Below are 20,372 nucleotides of genomic sequence, written 5' to 3' on the forward strand. Positions count from 1 at the left end.
AAGGATCACTCGAGCCCAGGAGTTTGAGGTTGCTGTGAGCGAGGCTGACGCCACGGCACTCACTCTAGCCCGGGCAACAAAGCGAGACTCTGTCTCAAAAAAAAAAAAAAAAAAAAAAAAAAAATTCAAGCTATCCTGAGAAAAAGCTCTTGAGCTGTTGGAAATTAATAGAATAAACAATTATTCTGTGGATTCACCAGCTGTGTGAGTCTTGAAACTGCCAGCTGCATTTAGTACAAGTATCATAGAAAGGACAGTAACACACACTTGACTTCTCTTGACCAGTTTAATCAGCATGCAAAATGACGGTTTCCCATAATAACTTCAGCACCGGACCCAAACACATTCTCTTTCTAGCAAAGAATGAAGTCGTTAAGAAAAAAAAAAAAAATCTCACAAGCCAGTTTCACGATTTCAGCACGAACATAGGGTGTAAAGAGAGAAAGCAAAGCTGAGTCCACCTGTATATATATATATATATACATATATATATACATATTTCACTGAGTTCTTTGTTGCCTGACAATAAATTATAAAGGCAGTCATATTTGAAAGTAAAACCCGTTAAACTGTGTTTACAGGATACTGCAACAGACTCGCTGAGTGAATAACAAGGAAAGCACGATACCTTTAGTAAGTCGCCTCAGAATTTGACAACGGCATTTAAAAGAGACAGCTATCATTCTTGCTCACTGCTTTCTGTGGCCAAGTGTACTCAGGGCTCTGCTCTGGTGGCTGCAGCAGCAGCAGCAGCATATGAATTCCTTGCGCACATACCAGGAGAAAGGTAGTCCCAGTGGGGAGTGACAAAGCTTAATTCCTCTTGGCTGATGCAGAGGTCCGCTACATGTCATCTGGCAAAGCTGTGTCATTCACTACTACTACCACCCTGCCTGCCACAGCCTCCTCCCCCTTCACACTCACAATGGCTTAGAGAGTGATGCCGTTTCGATAGCAACAAAGCACCAAATTGTAGAAAGCAGGGACAACGCTGGGAGAGGAGCCATTCCATAAATCTAACACTAAGCACGGAGCGATGCATTCTGTTTTAGGCAAAGGGCTGTGTATTCCGGCCGGTTTACCCTTTCCTTCTCAGGATCAAGCCAGTGTCCTTTGGGTGTCTCGTTTAATGGGAAATGCAAGTGAAGGGCTGGTGCTCTTACTTTAGGAAGAAATGTACAGATGTCAGACTAGGTTCTCTTAACAGCAACAAAAAAGGAAGGTAAAGGAGGGAGGGCAATTTTTCTTTGGGATTCGGAGAGAAGCATATTTTTGCCTATAGGAAAGAGGCAGCCCTACATTACAGTCAGAAAGACCTATATGACACTTTACAAATGTATGGGTAGAGGCGGTGCAGGTTTATAGATGGAATGCAAGAAGGGCTAAGGAAAAGAGTCTGGCAGGGCAGATGGAGTTCCAGCCCCCTTAATCACCCTTTCCAAAAAAGGACTTGGCCGAAAAGCAACACAGTCAAGACTGTTTCTAAAGATACCAGAAATAAAAGCGAATAAGGCCAAGTATTTCTATTTTTAATGCACCTTATTATCCTATTTCCCAAACAACCCTCCCCCAAACCGTTGTTCTCATTATGCAAATAAAACAGTCTTGCGACATAGCAGATATTTGTGAGTATCTGCTCCAGTGGAGTGAAGAGCAAATTAACAAACCCTTCACAATCCATTCACAAAGTGACAAGAAGGCGGAGCACATTTCTTCAACTGCCAGCACCAGCCTACTCACTCTACAGTCAATACAAATGAACATTTGGTATGGAATTTTAATCAAAATCCAGAAAACTACCACAGGAGTTAACACAAACATTCAGGAAAAAAAAAATCAGATGGTTGGCCAGGAACTTTAAATTAAAAAAAAATCAATTAGTCAAAATGAAAAGATATATCACTGTCTAAACTATTTGATTAATATTTCTAGGACTTTATGAATTATTCATACAGATGTATTCTGCTGTTCAGGCTGCAAAAAAAAAAAAAAAGAGAGAAAACCTTTCAAGCTGGTTTCTAAAATAACTTCCAATATTCCAAATTTAGTGATAGAGCTTTCTCTTCTTCATTCATAAATTTCATATTAACTCAAACAATTTCAATCAACTGCTATTGAAATGCATATGCTTTCTATTTTGGGTTCAATGGAAAAATAATTTGTGTGCAAAAAATGGCTGCATATCATAAGTATCTACTTTAAAGGTTTTTTAGAAGAATTCCTTTACCAAGGATGGTCTAGCTAAAGTGATCAGCCCACCACTAATCAATAGGAAGGGCCATATTAAATGGATTGTAGTACAGAGTCAAATTTTTATAATTGTTCCATTAGCATAAATCTTTTTTTGAATTTCAGCCCATTTCATTTTCATTCGTATTAGGCTATCCCTAGAAATATCTTAGCTTCCTTGATATTTTTTGCTCTAAACACAAATATACCTTAGTGCTACAGAACTGAAGTTATTAGCTAAAGTGAGATGAATATTTATGGTTAGCTCTTGTCAAGATCCTTCTTGAAAATCTAACATCTTTCCTAAAATCCAAGCACTCAGAGTATGCAGCTGTCAAATAGTATTAGTAAAATCTTGCCTGTGGACCATCACCACTCCAGACCATTTTATTAATGTCTATTCAAATAAAACTCAAAATCATAGAAATCTCTTACCCCTCTGCTCTTATGTAGACTCAGATCTAATTTGCTTTTTCCTTAAGGCTACAATGATCAAATATTTCCCCCTTTAACTAACATACCCAATTTGTTTGTTTGTCAAAGCTCTGTTCTCTGATACTAAGAAAAATCCTCAAACTACTAAATGTCTTACTTTTTCTGGCATGGAAAATAGCCAATCCTGGAGCTCTCTAAATGGTTTCTGAGAGCCCCAGATAGATTTTTTTTTTTTCCTCTTTTGATATTGTGGCTGCCAACCTGTATCTATCCTATTATTCGGCTCAGGCTCAGCTCTGGGAATGTTATGGAAATGGAGCCTCCTGGAGTAACTCTTTTCCAGATGATGAAAGAATCTGCCAGGTATTCCCACCTTCTTCCACGTGGGCCTCTCTGGTTCTCAGTGATTTCCCTGGAAGCCAATCTAAGTTCAGCCTTTTGCCCTAAGCCTTTTATCCTCCTTTTGCTTAATGCAAGCTTAGCCTCATACCCTGAACTCCAGCGCTGACAAAATGCCTTTTAGCAGCACAAAGTTTCTATCTCAAAACTTACTGACATTTAGGACAAAGGTCCCAAGTGGCCAAAGTAACTGGTGGAACTAGACCACAGTTTCCTAACATGAGCTACCACTAGGAAGAGTGGCCTACATTTCTTCATCCCAGCGTTAATCTAAGCATGTGTCTTTGGACCCTATAATCAACATTTTATTGATGGTGGCTCAGCTGTCTAGATAGCTCAAACTTTACAACATGCTTCTTGAGGGTCACCAAATGGAGGCTACAGAAATATAAAGCAGGTAAAATGGCACAAAATATATATATCTCATTAAACTCCAACATGATCTGGAGAAGAGTGAGTGAGTTGGGTCAAGGTTTGACCCTTAAAAAAAAAAAAAAACCAAAAACACCTCAATATATGAAAACCCGGGCTTGCTGAATTCAGGGCAGATTAATCTCTTAGGAAAATAATTCTTATTTCAGGGTTCCTTTAAAATATTACTTTTGCTAAGATATAAACAAGCGTACTATGTTTGTATAGAATTTAATGGATTACAAAGCACTTTCACATGTAATGTATCATTAGAGCAACACTGTTATGGGGTTTTGTTCCATATTAGAAAACTGGTTTTCAGAGAGGGTACTTTTCATCAAGGTCACTCTGCTAGTAAGTGGTAAAGAACAGGAACGAACCATAGCTTCTCACCCCTGGCTAAATATTCTTTCTACTCTTTGCTTTCCCTTGCTATTCATAGAAAACGTGATCTAGTTTACAGGGGGACAAACTCAATTAACAAAGAACCTTTAAGTGCAGTTATATTTTACGACAGGAGGCAAATCTAGTATCTATCACCTTCTTCCCTGCCTATGCCCATGTACCTCTGAAGCACAGCTAATAGGTCTAGAACCGCCCTGCCCAGAAAGAACCAGAAACAGGCAGCAGTTAAGAGAGGTACCTTCTGGTACCAGACCATGGTGTACCAAATATTTACTAGGAGTCCCTTCTGATTGGTCAGTTTTTCCGTTCTGACTGGTTTGTGTCTTTTTCATGGATGTTTTAAAATATTTTGAATATCACTTCCATTACAGTATGGTACTAATTTCACTGTAAGAAGGGTATGAGTTGGGGGTGTATGGGAAAAAACACACACACACACAAAAAAAAAAACCAAATCAAAACCAAACAAACAAAACCCCTCCAAACCTTATGATTGGCTCAAAGATTCCAATAGAATCCAAAGATTCCAATGATTTTCTCAAAAGAAAATCATTCTACAGAAACATCACCTATATAAATAGCATTTCCACCCCCAAACATTGCTGTTATGATTCTTCTGATTTTTAACAAGATAGAATCATCATAAACTAAATTTGCTGCCATATAACTACACCTGGGAATTCATTTTAAAAATAGAGAACAAAACAAAACCAAAATGAGGATAATTGCACAAATAAATACCCCCTATTTTATGTCATTAGAATCAATTTGATTAAAGTACTAAAATAATGTGTACTTTCTTCCTTATTTCAACTTATTTTGTAAATCTTTCTGTTACAAAATACACTTGATAGATCCCATTTGTTTGCTTATTTGTTTAGCTATTACCTTTCCTTTTCTTTTGCTTAATAATGCTTAACATACTTAGGTCATCATTTTAGACAGCAGAGGGCACCCTGACTTGGCTTGTATTGAATATACTGATTTTTTTTCCCTCCCACAGTTAATAAGTGTTGGGCATTTTCCAGATCTTCAGGGTATTTTTAGAACACAATGTTCTTGGAAGTCTTAACGTGTTAACCTCTACCCTCTTTTTAGCTCCTTATGGACAACCTCCCGGGCACATCCTTAGCTTATTATAATCAGCTGTTTGAATTGTCTTTTTCAATGATGCCGAAAGCAACTATGAGTCTCAAACGTGTTACAATTCCTGTGACCAACCATTGTCTGCTACTTAATTCTTGGCGTGTGTCAATGTGAGACCAAACATTAGGATCAGGCAAGGGAGATGTGCGTAGAATAGAACTCGCCACTGATGAGCTACAGGGGAGGGTTGTTAGAAAAAGCAAGACCCAATTTCCTGACAGAAGTTCTAAGGGGGTAGAGCAGGCATCCTCAAACTACGGCCGCTGGCCACATGCGGGTGTTTTTGCCTGTTTGTTGTTTTACTTCAAAATAAGATATGTGCAGTGTGCATAAGAATTTGTTCATAGTTTTTTTTTTTAAACTATAGTCCGGCCCTCCAACAGTCTGAGGGACAGTGAACTGGCCCCCTGTTTAAAAAGTTTAAGGACCCCTGGTGTAGAGATTTAGTGTAATTGCCCAAGACAGAATTTATTAGGCTGTTTTTATTTTTTATTTATTTATTTAGGCTCTTTTTAAAGCAAATATTTTATGAGAAAATATTTTTGTAGAAGTAATGATGCCCTTTAGGAAGTGTCATTAGGACATACCCTTGCAAATCTGGGGTGATTAAAAAGCACTCAGTGGCTCTGAGCCTCTGGTGTGTTGTGATATAAAAGGGCGGGTACCATGTGCTGTATCGAGCCAGGGCTCTGATGCCCGTCCTGGTGTCAAGAGAAGAAGGTTGCCTGCACTTAACATGAGAAGGCCCAGAAAGCTCCAGTGAAGGTAAGAAGATTAGAAATTCATCAGCTAAACGCATCTGGTGGGAAATGTTAAAGAACAGAATATGTAGAAATGTAGCACAAGAGGAAACTTACTGGGAAATCATCTCCCTAAAAGCCCAGGTTAAGTCCAGCCATTTATGGAAGCATTATGTGAAGAGAGGATGGTGTAATGGTCAAAAGCACAGGCTTTAAAATCAAACCAACTGACTTTGAATCCTGCTTTTACCACTAAATGGCTGTGTGACCTTGGGCAAGCTTCTCAACCTCTCTGTTCTCCATTGGCTAAATGGTAAAAATCATTTCTAAGTTTGTTTTGATGATTAGCTGAGTTAATTTGTGTAAAGTACAGAGACTAGTAAAAGGTTTTATTATTCACTGTGTATTTGGTAGGAATATAAATGTACAATTTGGCATATGGCTACAGAGCCCAGACTCTTCCTTACATTGGCTCCACGTGATTAGCATGAATTGGTTTGGACAGAATCACGAGGAGGTGAGGGTTGGGATTAACAACTAAAATAGTCCCTTTTCCAGGATCACAATGGCACAAAGTGATCTCCCCCCTCTGAGTCTCACAATCTTCTCCTGCTCTCATGCCTCTTCTGTCTCCTGCCCCCAAATGATGGAGCACCCAAGTGCTGTCACTGCATGTTGGTCTCCTTGAGCATTTCATTTTCTCCCAGGGCTCCAACAATGACCTCTCTGCTTTGACTCCCAAATCTCAAATGTCAGCCCAGATTTGCTCTCTCATTCCAAAACGACCTTTCCCCATCCTTGATTCCAAGATCTGTGGGTGGCCTTCACGACCATCTCAGACTAGCCTTGACCTAAATTGAGCTCCTTATGTTCTCCCAGATGGGATGCATGTTCCTCCTCCAGGGACTCCCTGACATCATCCTCCTCTTTCTCAACAGTCCATCCCTTCCAAGTCTACTTTTAAAACCCCTCCCAATACTTTCCCACCTGACTGCCAGCATTCTACAGCCACAATTACATGGTTGTTGCACACAGGAGTTTTCTCCTACAAGCATTTATTGATTGCCGCGTGTCCGGCACTGAGATACCTGGCCACACATGAGGGGGAGACCTGCCTTGCTAACTCCTCCCAGAATCAGTGGCCAGCATTTGTTTTTATTTTTAGGAGTATCTGGGCAGTCCTTTGGGAGGAGCATTGCTCTTCCAATTTCGTAGTGGTAGCCAAATTTTCTTCTTTTTTTTTAGGGCTAAATGAAAGGATACTTTCATATAAATAATGCATGGATTTAGGATATCATACAACTCAAGCTATGTCAGATACCTGTGACCAACAACTGGCAGTTGGGAAGATAAGCACATTATTTGAAGAATAAAGAAAAGTGAAAAATTCAATAGGGAGAGGGTCTATAATTATTAAAATTAAAAAGATGAATTGTCAGAGCAGAGACTAAGGTTGGCTTAACTATACACTGAGGGTGGCTTAAAATAACATTCATTTTTCACACCCCCAGTACGTGGAGGTGGGCTTACGCGCTACTAGGAAGGCAAGAAACAACTAATACAAAAGTCCAACCGTAAGGAGTGGTGGTGTGTGCATAGAAGCCAGGTTAGATCAAAGGAAGCAATGAGATTTGTGAAAGGGGGTTGGATGAAGTGGGTTTGCAGTATTCCCTCCAAACCCAGCCTATCACCCTTTCTTGCTTTATATTTTTTCCATATCACTATACACCATCTAATACACTCCCTATTTTAATTATGTATTTGTTTTTTGTCTGTTGCCCCTCCCTTGGCTTTCTTTTTTTTTTTTTTTTAAATGAAGGCAGGATTCTTTTTGGTCTATTTTGTTCATTGTCTAGAACAGCACCTAGCACATAGCCAATGTTCCATACACTTTTGTTGAATAAATAAATCTGTGGAGGTTTCTCTTCTAGTGGACTTCCTTTACATGCAACACTATTTCTGGAGCTCTTCTACAGAAGATGAAGTTAAATTACTTTTGAAAAAACAACAAGAGCAAAGCTCTGCCACTTTAAGAGAGAATTCTCCCAAATAGCTGCATGTTTCCTGAATGTTGCCTGTTTGCAGAGGGAGAAGAGGGAGGGGGCGTGCGCTACTCCTGCCTTTCCAGATCACACCTTAGATTTATTCCTGGGGCTTCTGACAAGATGATTCATAAGGACCCTGTTGTTCTCCAAATACGAAGGCACACACAACCCCATTAGTTTTTCGCTGAAGTCAGAGGCAGCAAGAGCAACGAAGAAAAAGGCAAAGAAGAAGATGCTAAAATTAAAAACTTGGCTCGTCTCTGTGAATGAAGAAAGTAGCAAACACACACTCATCCTGCTAATGGAGTCTGGCCTAACACGCATAATTATAGCCTGTCAAGGATACGATGTGTCTCTAAAGTAACAGATGTGTCTATTTTTGAAAGTTCTAGTAACACATGTCTACAAAACTTTGCAATTCCATCTTCATCATGGCTTTGTACTGTGACAACCTCCAGACTGACCTTCTTACTGTTTTAGCTGCTACTTTGATGACTTTCATTTTGTGGGATAGGAGTTAAGCTTTTTGCCAGTAAGAATGCACGCATTAAAAATGAGCTACAACAAATCCGCCTCCTCAGTTCTAAGACGCTTTACTCATTCTAATAAAATTTCACTTACAATATTTTACTTACACTATTTACAATGTTTTACTTACAATATTTTAAGGCATCCTATAGATACATAAAAACCTAAAAAATTTAAATAAGAAGATTTAGGATTAGGAAAATAGAGTTAAGGAATGGAGAGTAACAGTTTCCTGCAGCTGTGTTGAGACATCTGGATCCATCCATACCTGAAGCCATACATAATATCCTGGACTTTTTTGGTTAGAGGAGTCGATATGGTGTCCCATTTGCTAAATTAGTTTGAGTTGGGTTTCTTCAGTTGGGTTCAAGAGTCTTGGCTAGTACTTTTTCTAAGCTTCAGATTCTTGATCTATAAAATAAGGAAGTTGTGCCTCTAAAATGCCTTATAGTTCTGCCATTCCATTATAATACTGAATTCGCCTGTTCTACTGGGCGGCTGTGATGATCAAATGAAGTAATGAATAGGAAAGCACTTTGTCAATGTTAAAGCACGCTACAAAGAGTCCAAAGGTTTATGTAAAAATAATATTAAAATATGTGTGTTTCTCTGTGTGTGTACACTAAAAAAAAGGAGGCTCCAGAGCTCACACCATTGCTAATACAGTTATATTAATATAAGAAGCACAGACTTGCAACACAGGAAAGGAAAGGTGTCACACTCCTGTGCTTCTCTCCTGGGAAATCCACATTTTGCCAAATCCCAAAGGTTTCTACAACTGTAACTTGTCTTCCTAAATTCATTATCATGACCCAGAAGGGCCCTTCCCTTTGACTTCAAAGAAAAAACCCTGTCCATTACTTTTGACTTTTATTTCCATACAAATAACATTTAGAGGGCTTCTTGGCGATGTTGTGCAAACACTTTCAATCACAGATCACTGAATCTGAGAAAAAAAAAAATTCAAGGTGTTTTTATTTTCCTTCAGAGAAGGAAACAACTCTCCAATAAAACCTAGAGGGGAAACAAAGCATCTAAAAAAAAAATGGAAGGAGTATGGAAAAAAGGAAAAGACAAAAGTGTGGAGGGAACATTCTTATTTGGGTTTCTTCCCCTCATCAGGCATCTTCTTAGCATCCAGCTGTGCGAGCCCCCTGTGATCCTGCAAGCACTGTCCCTTCTGTGTTCTGGCTGCACAGTGGGGCAAGTAGCTACTAACACTAGAGGGCAGCCAAGGGTCAGAAATGGGAGTGCAGGTGGCAGGCAGGCTGGCTAGAAACTGACCCCAGGACCAAACTGAGGCCAGAGGCCTGGAAAAGACCCTGGTCCAACATCCCATCACAAGACACCTTGCAGGAGGCCCCTCGAGTTCTTATATGAGGACAGCAAAGCTTATGAGGACAGTAACCCAAGAACTCACAGAGTATCCAGTGACAGTAGCAGCAGAGAGTCACCAAGAGGTCTGGGGCATAGGGAAAGGCCAAGAGCCAAAGCCAAGGAAAGACGGGGGAGGCTAGGGGAAGCTGGGTTCTGGCCGGAATTCTGGGAACCTATTAGATCTATTGGTCATGATGACTGTTGTCATCTTTTCCATAACTGCCATCATTGTTTTCATCATGAACAGGACTGGCACTTACACGGAGCTCCCTGTGTGCTGGGCATGCTCTAAACCTATATATACATTTCCTCATTTAATTCTCTCAAAGGCCTATGCAGGAGAAACATTATTCCCCTAGCTTTATTGAAGCATAATTGATAAATAAAAATGGTGCACATTCAAGGTACATAACATGATGATTTGATATACATACACACATTGTGAAATGATCACCTCAAATTAATTAACATATCCATCACCATTCTTAGTAACCATCTGTGTGTGGGGGGCATGGTGAGGACACTTCAGATCTCCTCTCTAAGCAAATTTCAAGTAAACAATACAGTTTTATTAACTATAGTCACCACGCTGTTCATTAGATCCCCAGAACTTATTCTTCATGTTACTAAAAGTTTGTACCCTTGGCCAGCATCTCCCCATTTCTCCCACTCCCTGACTCCTGGCAACCACTATTCTACTCTCTGCTTTTATGAATTTGACTTTTTCAGATTCCACATATAAGTGAGATAATACAGTATTTGACTTTCTGTGTCTGGCTTATTTCATTTAGCATAATATCCTCCAGGTTCATCTATGTTGTAGCAAATGGCAGGATTTCCTTATTTTTGTGGCTGAATAATATGCCATTGTATGTAAGTGTGTGTGTATACACACATACACACTATATTTTCTTTATCCACTCATCTGCTGATGGACACTTACGTTGTTTCCATATCTTGGCTATTGTGCAATAAACATGGAGTGCAGGTATCTTCTCAAGATACTGATTTCATTTCCTCTGGATGCATATCCAGAAGTGGGATTACTGGATTGTATAGTAGTTCTATATTTAATTTTTTGAGGAGTTGCCATACTGTTTTCCATAGTGGCTGTACTAATTTGCATTCCCACCCATAGTGTAGAAATCTTCCCTTTTCTCCACACTGGCTGGCTAGGCTATGTGCTCAAGCCAAGAAATACAAGGATTGCTTAAGGATAATTTACACTTTATAAGATTTTGCCTCATCTTCTAACTTTCAAACCAACCTCCACATACTCAACTCCAGTGTGACTGCTACTAAATTCACAGACCTTCTAAACCAAATCTGGTTTGTCATTTCTCACGGGAATGGTTTTCTTTAAGCAACATGCCTTCAGTCATTTATATCTGTGGTCTGAGGACAAGAGCACACACTATTAGAAGCATTAGATTTGTGCAAGTCCTGTGATTTATACTTAGGCTCAATAAGGAAAAGTATCAAACAGATATACCAGATTTTTCTCCAACAAAGCAAGGAAAAAAGTCAAAACAATCAAATAAAAATAAAATAAGGAAATTTTTACTTTCAAGTTTTTATAGGGTATTAAATATACATATATACATTTTCCCAAAGATAGTTAGGTCCATTCTACCCTTCTTGTTGTATAGATCTCTGACTGGTTTTTAATTTTTATTTTTTTGAGACAGAGTCTCATTCTGTTGCCTGGGCTAGCGTGCCATGGTGTCAGCCTAGCTCACAGCAACCTCAAACTCCTGGGCGATCCTCCTGCCTCAGCCTCTTGAGTAGCTGGGACTACAGGCATGAGCCACCATGCCTGGCTAATTTTCGGGGTCTTGCTCTTGCTCAGGCTGATCTCGAACTCCTGAGCTCAAATAATCCATCTGCCTCCGTCTCCCAGAGTGCTAGGATTGCAAGCGTGAGCCACCCCCCCTGGCCTGTGACTAGTTTTTAATAGTTTGCTATATCACCAAGCCTGGAACTCCGCAATGCTTCCAGCACACCCCTGCCCACTCCTTCTTCCATAATTTTGGTTTTGAGTCCCAGTGGTGACCACAAGAGTCTGCCTTACAAATATTTTTTATTCTAAAGTTACCTTTCTGTTGGCTTCACGTCTAATGCTTTATTTTCAGGAATGACATTAAAAATAGTCCCCAGGAAGAGAGGCCTTCCAAAGATCCTCTCTCTGATCTTGTTTGGGGAGGGAAATACAGGAGCTTTATTGATCAAAAGGGAGTCACAGAAGGATGAAATATTTTGCAGGCGCATATGCTAATGGGAATGCACCAGCCACTAAGACCCACTGCTTCCAGGAAGCACCATAAAACTGGTGCGCTGATAGAAGTGCAAAGCTGTAAAGTAACAGCCAAATTTACCTTTTTTTTTTAAACGATAAAAGTATCTTCTAAGTAGGAAATTAGAGACCCATTTGATATAATTCAGGGCATACGACAGTTTTGGAATAAATTTACACCCTGGCCTTTTACTCCCTCCCTCCCTCTGGTTTCCATTATCAATCTCTCCGCAGGGGGTGGATTTCAGCATTGGCGCCAATAGACAGAATTGGGAACAAGTGCATTCTGCAAATCACTGCATGCTCCTCTGTCACGGTCCCACCCTCTCCCATCAGACACAGATTCTGTGTTGCAGCTGCAGATTAAAGTCAATTCCCTATCATTACAACCGCAATTTCTCACTTGTTTCGGGAGTTTCCTTTGTGTAAACCCTCAGGAAGCCTCATTCATTTGAGAAAGTTCAAATGAAACAGAAATTTGTGTGGAGAATTACGCTGTCGCCTCCTTTTTCAGCACTGCATCTAGATGCCGTCTTAGCATAATACAACCGTTCTGACTGCTGCGGTGACAGTCAGGGACAAACTTGTCAGGAGACAAAAGACAAGGCCATCTATCACCATTATTTGGAAATCTCATCTAGCAGAGGATTTATGATCTGTTCATTTCAGAGGAGATTAAAAAAAAACCCACAAAGATGGAATCAAGCATGTCTGGTGATGCATGAAAATGAGACGGATTTCACAGAAGACTGGGGGGTGACTACATGTGGTCAAAAGTGCCACATTGTCATGCCAGTGTGAAGGGGGTTAGTCTGAGACCACTAAGCACCACAGCTGAGAGTTATCTGAAGAGTGGCCAGTACCCAGAGCACCCCAGAGGCAGTCAGAACAGCATCAGACTGCCTGGGTTTGAATCTAGAATATGAGCGAGGACAAGTCACTAAATATTCCCACAGCTCAGTTTCCCCAGCTACTTATAGTATTGTTACAGGACTACAAGAGTCAAGACTTGTGCCTAGAAAAGTACCTAACATACAGTAGTAAATGCTCTAAACCATTAGTAACCTAACCTCCCAGGGTTGTTCAGAAGGTTAAAGGAGTTGTTATGGATAAAGTGTTTAGCATAGTGCTTGGTACACAGAGGGTGCCAGAGTGTCCGCCATTACTAGTATGGAGCTTGCTGTAGTAATAACAATACTTAAGAGGAGTAGCAGTAGTCCTAGAGTTGCTTACCATGGCCCGTCTACCCAAGACAGCCAGGTCATGAGCTTATTATCAATTGCAGGCTGATGTCTAAATTCAAGTTATCAAACTGGCAGCTCCAGGACCACACATGACCTGTAAGTATGCTTGTTTTGCCTGAGTTATGTTTAAAAATGTTTTAAATTAGTTGTATACTTCAGAAAGGTCTACAGTTCATTTAAAATTATGGATTTGTAGCTCCTCTTTAAAAACCAAGAGGTCATCCCACACTGGGCCTGCCATCCTGCATCACAGGTCTTAGACGGAACTGGGCACAGGCTGCCTCTTGAGATATCTGGACAATACATTCTCCAGCTCCATCCAGTCCCCGTGTCACCTCCTCGGCCCTTGTAGGCACCTGAGTTTGCTGTCCCCCTCCCCTGAATCTATTCTAGGCCTTCTTGGGTGACATGCCTTCAGAAAGAATGTGTTTTCTAAGGCCCTGGACCCAGCTGAGACTCTGATGCATGTTAGGGGGACTCTCCCCTGTAAAATGCACTAATACGTGACAATTCTTGGGGTGCCACAGACCCCCTAAAGCTCACTCATGGAAAAAACTTCCAACTTTAAGGGTTTATTCATGGACATGTAAATTCCATTAATCCTTACTATTCCTTAGATTATTATTGTATCTCACATTGTCGCAAAGGGGAGCCCGTGATTTAAAAAATGTGAGTTACACGGATGCATAAAACGAAGGACTGTGCTTAGAAAGAGTAAATGCTTTGAACTAATGATAAACTTAATGGTTGATTTGGTTGCAGTTACATTTGACATCCTTAAAATAGAAACATCGCATGGGCTCGCTATCTAACTTCACCTCCCAAACACTTCTCAACTCTGCTACTTCTTCTCCAGATCTCTAATCACTCTCAGGGCCACTGCTAGCCCAGATAGCACCGCTGTGAGCATTAGGAAAAAAGCATCTTTTCCTCAAGACATTTCACTGCCATCTGCTGGGGAGAAAGTGTCATACCAACTATATAGATTCACCATGTTTAAGATGAAAATGCCACCTCTAGACCTGGTCTCCTTGAGTAGTGCAGCTGCAGAAGTTTCCAGCATGATGTGAGTTGTAAGCATCCCTGACCAACCTTACTACATGAGGCTGTTATTCAGAGCAGGCGGCAGGGAGCAGTCATTACGAGCTGTGTTGTTTTGACTCTTCAGAAAACCTTTTTATTTTGAACTACTTCTAGACTTACTTAAGCTGCAAAAATAGAACAGAGAGTTTCTGCATATCCTTTACATCTCCCCCAAAGAGATTTCACTCTATAGTCATAAAAACCTTGGTTTGAATCAAGATTCTAACAAGATCTTGGCAGATGTCCACAGTGCCAGCTCATAGAAATTGCTCGCTATGTTTTTATGTTCCTGTTATTATCAGGTTCCTTAACTATAAATGAAGATATTAAAAAATAGTTAGTGTGAGGATTATATTAGATTATATGTATAGTCCTTGGTAAACAGGTATATTAACTATTCTTGATATTGGTGGTGATAGTAACTGTTATTATTTTTGAAGCCCAGTGTTCTGCCCCAACCTGCAGTGGTCGAGTACACTGTCATCCTGGTTTTCTAGGTATAAAATCATAAGCAATTGCTACTACTGAGATGCTTCCATAGCCCATGGGCTGGATGATGGTAGCCAATTCCTGTAGGACCAAAGCAGCCATCTCAGTGGCCGGGAAATACCCAGGGCCTACAGGCAGAACCAGCTCCTGGCCGAGGACATGGCTAACAGAGACCTACTTTTGCATCTTATCTAAGAGCTGACACCCTTCCAGAACACTGAAGTCTTCCCGATGGTGGTGGTGGTTGTTTTAATTTCATAAAAGAAAGGCAAATCTTTTCAAAATAAGGAAGAAAAAACATTTTATTCCCACTTCCGAATCATCTGCCCCTATCCAAGTCATAAAGACCATCAGGCTGCCAGTGCAGTTAGATGGGTTAGATTTCCAAGAGGAGAAATGAGCATTCTAAAAGACTTTGGTCCCAGCAATAGGCTGTCTCTTGGGGGAGAAGTGGGGCAGGGCACATGTGAAGAGGAGCCTTGCCGGTAGGGGGAGACACTGGGCTCGAGGCACGCCCTGACTGCTGACACAGCATGCAATCTGAGCGTTCTCTTTATGGCATCTGTTAGCATAAATTCTGACCAGGTGGCAGACTCTTCCTCTCTGCTCTCAGCCACAGTATGCAGGACAGACAACACCTGTTCTGGAAATGGACTGATTAGCCCGAGGTAGGCATACGCAGCACAGGCCTTGTCAGCAGTTGGGGCTCCTCCTCGCCTTGGCTCTAGTCCATGTCCACCACTACGGGATCGACCCACGGGCATAAATCTGAAAGACCTTGCGGATAGGCATGTGGCAGGTTATCTTACCCGGAACTGCTCGTGTGTGCTGCTGCTGGCCCAAAGCAAATGTTTGGAGCTGGGTGGGGTACTAAAGGTACAAAAATAAGTTTGATGGTCTTCATTTGTAAGGAGCTTCTTTAGGAAGGGGTTACTGAAAATGATAGAAAGGAATGGAAATATTTCATGAATGCACTTTCTGCAATGGAATTCACATGTGCAGGATCACTTGAAACAGGCGGCATTAATTCAGCGGGATACATGCTATATTGATGCTATCAATAGGATGTGTGGAAACAAAAAGGAAAAAAAACATACTAGTGAGGTGAATGGATAAGAGAGGCAGTGAGGAAACCTTGGAAGGTTTCACAGAGGAACTGGTGCTGGAGTTGGATCTTGATCGATAAGTGATCTTGATCTCGATCGATCAATCAGTGATTCTGTCCATGGATGAGCAGGCAAATATTCCAGGCAGAAGGAACAGCAGGCAGTCTGGGGCAAATGGAAACAAAGCTTGAAGGAAAGTGAAAGGACTAAATGAAGAGGGGATGGGAGAATCAAATCACAACATAGCTGTGAAGTTGGGAGAAGCCAACAATAACCAATGTTACTATTAACTGGAAACCCCATTTTTATGAGGACAACTCATCACAACACTTCCCACCTGAAGGGCTCTTCAGTGTACTTCCATGTCTCCATGATGGTCCTTCAACCCAGCGGGCATACGGAAATATTATGCAAATTGACCTATTCGGCTCTCTAAATCTACAAAAAACTCTAATCCAGCATGCTCCTTGTCATTGTTAAAATTTGTTTTCTGATGAGTAAGTTGCTAGCCTAAAACACTAATCTAAACATCATTAAGGACAAAATAACAAAGAAGAAATTCTATAAATTTTCTATTCCTGATAGTCCTAGAGGTCAGAGGCCACAAAGAGCATTAGTTAGAAAAAGGTAGCATATACTCAACATGAAAAAGAAATTTAAGAAATAATTATAGAATTTTAGATCCAGGAGGAATTGTTAGGCTGCCTGCAACTGATAGAATTTGGCAGATGCTCAAAAATGCTTTTTGAAGGAAGGACTGAATGAATGTTCTACTTCAGTGGTTTATAAACTGTGCTTCCTGGAGGTGGTTCTGGGTTCTGCAAAGAACGAAGTACTTTCTGTACAACAATGAGGTTTCAAACTGCTATGAAAACAAGCGTGAGCCTAGTGCCTGACATACAGCAGGTGTTTTATAAACATTTGGTCGTGAACGAATGAAGGAACAAGCAAATATGTTAAAGGAGAGAGGACTGGACTAGTGTGAACTTTAGCAATCATAAACATACGGACTAAGATCTAAAGGGTGAAAGATAAAGACCCATTTTCCTTTTCTCCTGATCTATTTCAAACATCACCTTTGCCACCTCTTTCTTGGCATCGAGAGAAACGTAAAAATAACAATGGCCTTTCCCTCACTTTGGAGGGATATGGGATAAATATATGAATGTGTGCAAAGCGTCTGCAGCTCCTTGGAGAGGGCCACTGCAGGCATTAACTTCATTATTATAAGCTTCTTGTGAAAACACAGCTGTTGTATCTTCAAGCAAACCATTTCTGATGCTATCACAGGGCTCTTCAAATGGAAGAGGGATGGGCTAGACGGCCATGGGGAGACTGCTGGCAAACAGACCGACCTGGGCAGCCACAAATGCAAGACCTTGCTCTAGGCTGTGCGGTGGCAGGGAGCTGCATCAGGGGCAGCGCTGAAACCCATGGCTCTTTCTTTGTCCATGAGAGCCCCCACTCTGAGCTAAGTTCCAAGGAGAGAAGGTATAGGGAGATTTGAAGGTATTTTAAGTAGGTTATTCCCTTCGTAGGAAGTTCTGACCCTATTCAAACTACATTTCTCATGTCAACATATTGTCGACAAATTGCTCTAATCAGAAAGTGCAAACCAAGACCCCTTCAATAAAGGGAAATGGAATAAGAATAAAAGCTTATTGATCCACTTCTTATTGATCTGGACCATACATCTAGTTGCATCTGGACTATAGAAGTAGGAAAAGACCTTCAATATACAGAATTAAATACAGAAAAGAACATCAAAAGCAATGTTTTCTACAATATTTAAAATAATCAGAGATTGGGAGCTTGCAAAAGAATGGAACACATCACTAAATGGACTTCTGCCACCAGATACATAGGTTTATGAGATTATCTCCAATTTTTTTCTTTTTAATCCCTGTGCTATCAATGCACATCTGGAATTAAATATGCACTGGAAAAAATCAACACATCAAAAATATCACCAGGAGTGGGAAAAGGTAATTAAGATCACAATTAATTGCACCTGATTTAGAAAGAAAGCTGCCAACCCTAAAAAAAAAATCATTTTAATTTAAAAAAATTTTTTAATGGTTAGTTTATTTTATATTATTTTATTTTTTATCTCAGCATATTAAGGGGTACAAATTTTTTGTTTGCATGAATTACTTTGTACAGTGTGAGTCAAAGTTATAAACATGTCCATCACCCAGATAGTGTGCACTGCACCCATTAGGTGTGAATTTACCCGCCCCCTCTTCCCTGCCCCACCTGCTTGATTTCCATTGAATTTTATTACCATATGTGCACACATAAGCGTTGATCATTTAGTTCCAATTTGATAGTGAGTACATGTGTTTGTTTTTCCATTCTTGTGATACTTCACCTAGGAGTATGGTCTCTCTAGTTCCATCAAGGTTGTTACAAGTGGTATTAGTTTACCATTTTTTATGGCTAATATTCCGTGGTATATATATACCACATTTTATTAATCCACTCATGTATTGATGAGCACTTTGGTCATTTCCACATCTTTGCAATTGTGAATTGTGCTGCTATAAACATTCGAGTGCAAATGTCTTTATTATAAAATGTCTTTTCTTCCTTTGGGTAAATACCTACTAGTGGGATTACTGGATCAATTAGTAATTCTACTTTTAGTTCTTTGAGGTATCTCCATACTAGTTTCCATAGAGGTTGAACTAGTTTGCAGTCCCTGCAACAGTGTAGTGTTCCTCTCTCTCCACATCTATGCCAACATCTGCTGTTTGGGGACTTTTTGATAAAAGCCATTCTCACTGGGGTTAAGTGATATCTCATTGTGGTTTTGATTTGCATTTCCCTAATGATTAGAGATGTTGAGCATTTTTTCATATATTTATTGGCCATTAGAGTTTGGAAAAACTCATAGATATCGGCTTAGGCAAAGAATTTATGAAGAACACCCCAAAGGCAATCACAGCAACAACAAAAATAAATAAATAGGACCTGATGAAATTAAAAAGCTTCTGCCCAGCCAAGGCAACAATCAATAGAGCAAATAGACAACCTACAGAATGGGAGAAAATACCCAGGCTGGGCATGGTGGCTCATGCCTGTAGCCCTAGCACTTTGGGAGGCTGAGGTGGGAGGACTGCTTGAGACTAAGAGTTCAAGAGCAGCCTCAGCAACACAGCAAGACCCCGTCTCTACAAAAAATTAAAAACTAACACGTTTGGTGTCATGTGCCTGTAGTTCCAGCTCCTCAGGAGACTAAGGCAGGAGGATCGCTTAAGCCCAAGAACTGGAGGATGCAGTCAGCTATGATGATGCCACTGCACTCCAGCTTGTGCAACAGAGTGAGATCCTGTCTTTAAAAAAAGAAAAAATAAAATACCCAGATTTGTATTGGGAAGAACTCTTTTAACTTTTGGGTCTTCGTTTCCTCATTTCTTTAGTGAAGATAATATTAGTCTTAGCTGGGCATGGTGGCTCAAGCCTGTGATCCTAGCACTCTGGGAGGCCGAGGCGGTAGGATCACTTGAGGTCAGGACTTCAAGACCACCCTGAGCAACAGCAAGACCCTGTCTCTACTAAAAATAGAAAAATTAGCTGGGCATGGTGGCATGAATCTGTAGTCCCAGATATTTGGGAGGCTGAGGCAGCAGGACTGATTGAGCCTCAAGAGTTTGAGGTTGCAGTGAGCTATGATAATTCCACTACACTCTAGCGTGGGCGACAGAGCAAGACTGTTGCAAAAAAAAAAAAAAAAAAATAGCCTTGCTCCCCTGCCATTGTTGGCTCTAGGGTGGTTCTCCCACTCTATCCCCTCCAGAGGTTTGGTATGATTCTATCTAACTTAGCTGATTGCTCAAGAAGTTACATAGACAGAAGCAAGACACGAATCCCCTACTAATGTTACCATAACATTATGGTTATTTCTTTCTTTGACTGTTAGCACAGTTTCTGGAGTAAGACTGCCTGCACTGAAACCGTAGAACAACGAACTAGTCCTACTGTGTGCCCTTGGGCATACTCAGATTTTCATAAGTGGGGAAGTTAGCAGTGCCTACCTTGTAAGGTGGTGAAGGCTTAAGCGAAGTTCTTAGTCCTGCGGCAGGCTCAGGAAATGCCAGCTGCTGCTCATTATCGTCTTCCAGGCCCACTTTATACAGATTACCACATGCCGTCCACAAGCACACACTCGTGCCTAAGCACCATCTTTCCCAGGGCATTAGGTGCACAAACACAAAGATAAGAAACGATCTCCGCTCTTAAAGAGATAAGTCTAGTGTCTAAGACAGACACATACCGGTGATTAAAGGCAAATATGCAGTAAGTTAGAACTGGTGGGCTTTCTCTTTCCTCATCAAGGGTCAGAAATGATAGAGAGATGTATAATGGAATCAAGCAGATGGAAAGCAAAATATCTCCTTTGCAACTAATAAAGCTGACACTGAAGAATGTGGCTTAGTGTG

The 20,372-nt window shown here is 40.6% G+C and overlaps 1 protein-coding gene and 1 long non-coding RNA gene across 10 annotated transcripts in view; one reads left to right on the forward strand and one right to left on the reverse strand.

Annotated features, from left to right (window-relative positions):
• Nucleotides 1–20,372, reverse strand: part of GRIP1 (glutamate receptor interacting protein 1) — a 617,604-nt gene that overhangs the window by 252,172 nt on the left and 345,060 nt on the right. For 4 of the 9 annotated variants that reach the window (XM_076007472.1, XM_076007470.1, XM_076007467.1 and 1 more), the window contains exon 1: nucleotides 629–18,977. The exons of the other annotated variants lie outside the window; for them this stretch is intronic. In XM_076007472.1, the coding sequence (XP_075863587.1) occupies nucleotides 629–683 (55 nt within the window). In that variant the 5' untranslated portion in view covers nucleotides 684–18,977. Of the gene's footprint in view, nucleotides 1–628; nucleotides 18,978–20,372 lie in introns of those variants that run through there. 9 annotated transcript variants of the gene reach the window in all.
• LOC142873403 (uncharacterized) overlaps nucleotides 1–20,372 on the forward strand; it is a 75,421-nt gene that overhangs the window by 18,344 nt on the left and 36,705 nt on the right. The window lies entirely within an intron of this gene.

The sequence above is a fragment of the Microcebus murinus genome, chromosome 10 (genome assembly GCF_040939455.1).
Source record: "Microcebus murinus isolate Inina chromosome 10, M.murinus_Inina_mat1.0, whole genome shotgun sequence".
NCBI classification, from domain to species: domain Eukaryota; kingdom Metazoa; phylum Chordata; class Mammalia; order Primates; family Cheirogaleidae; genus Microcebus; species Microcebus murinus.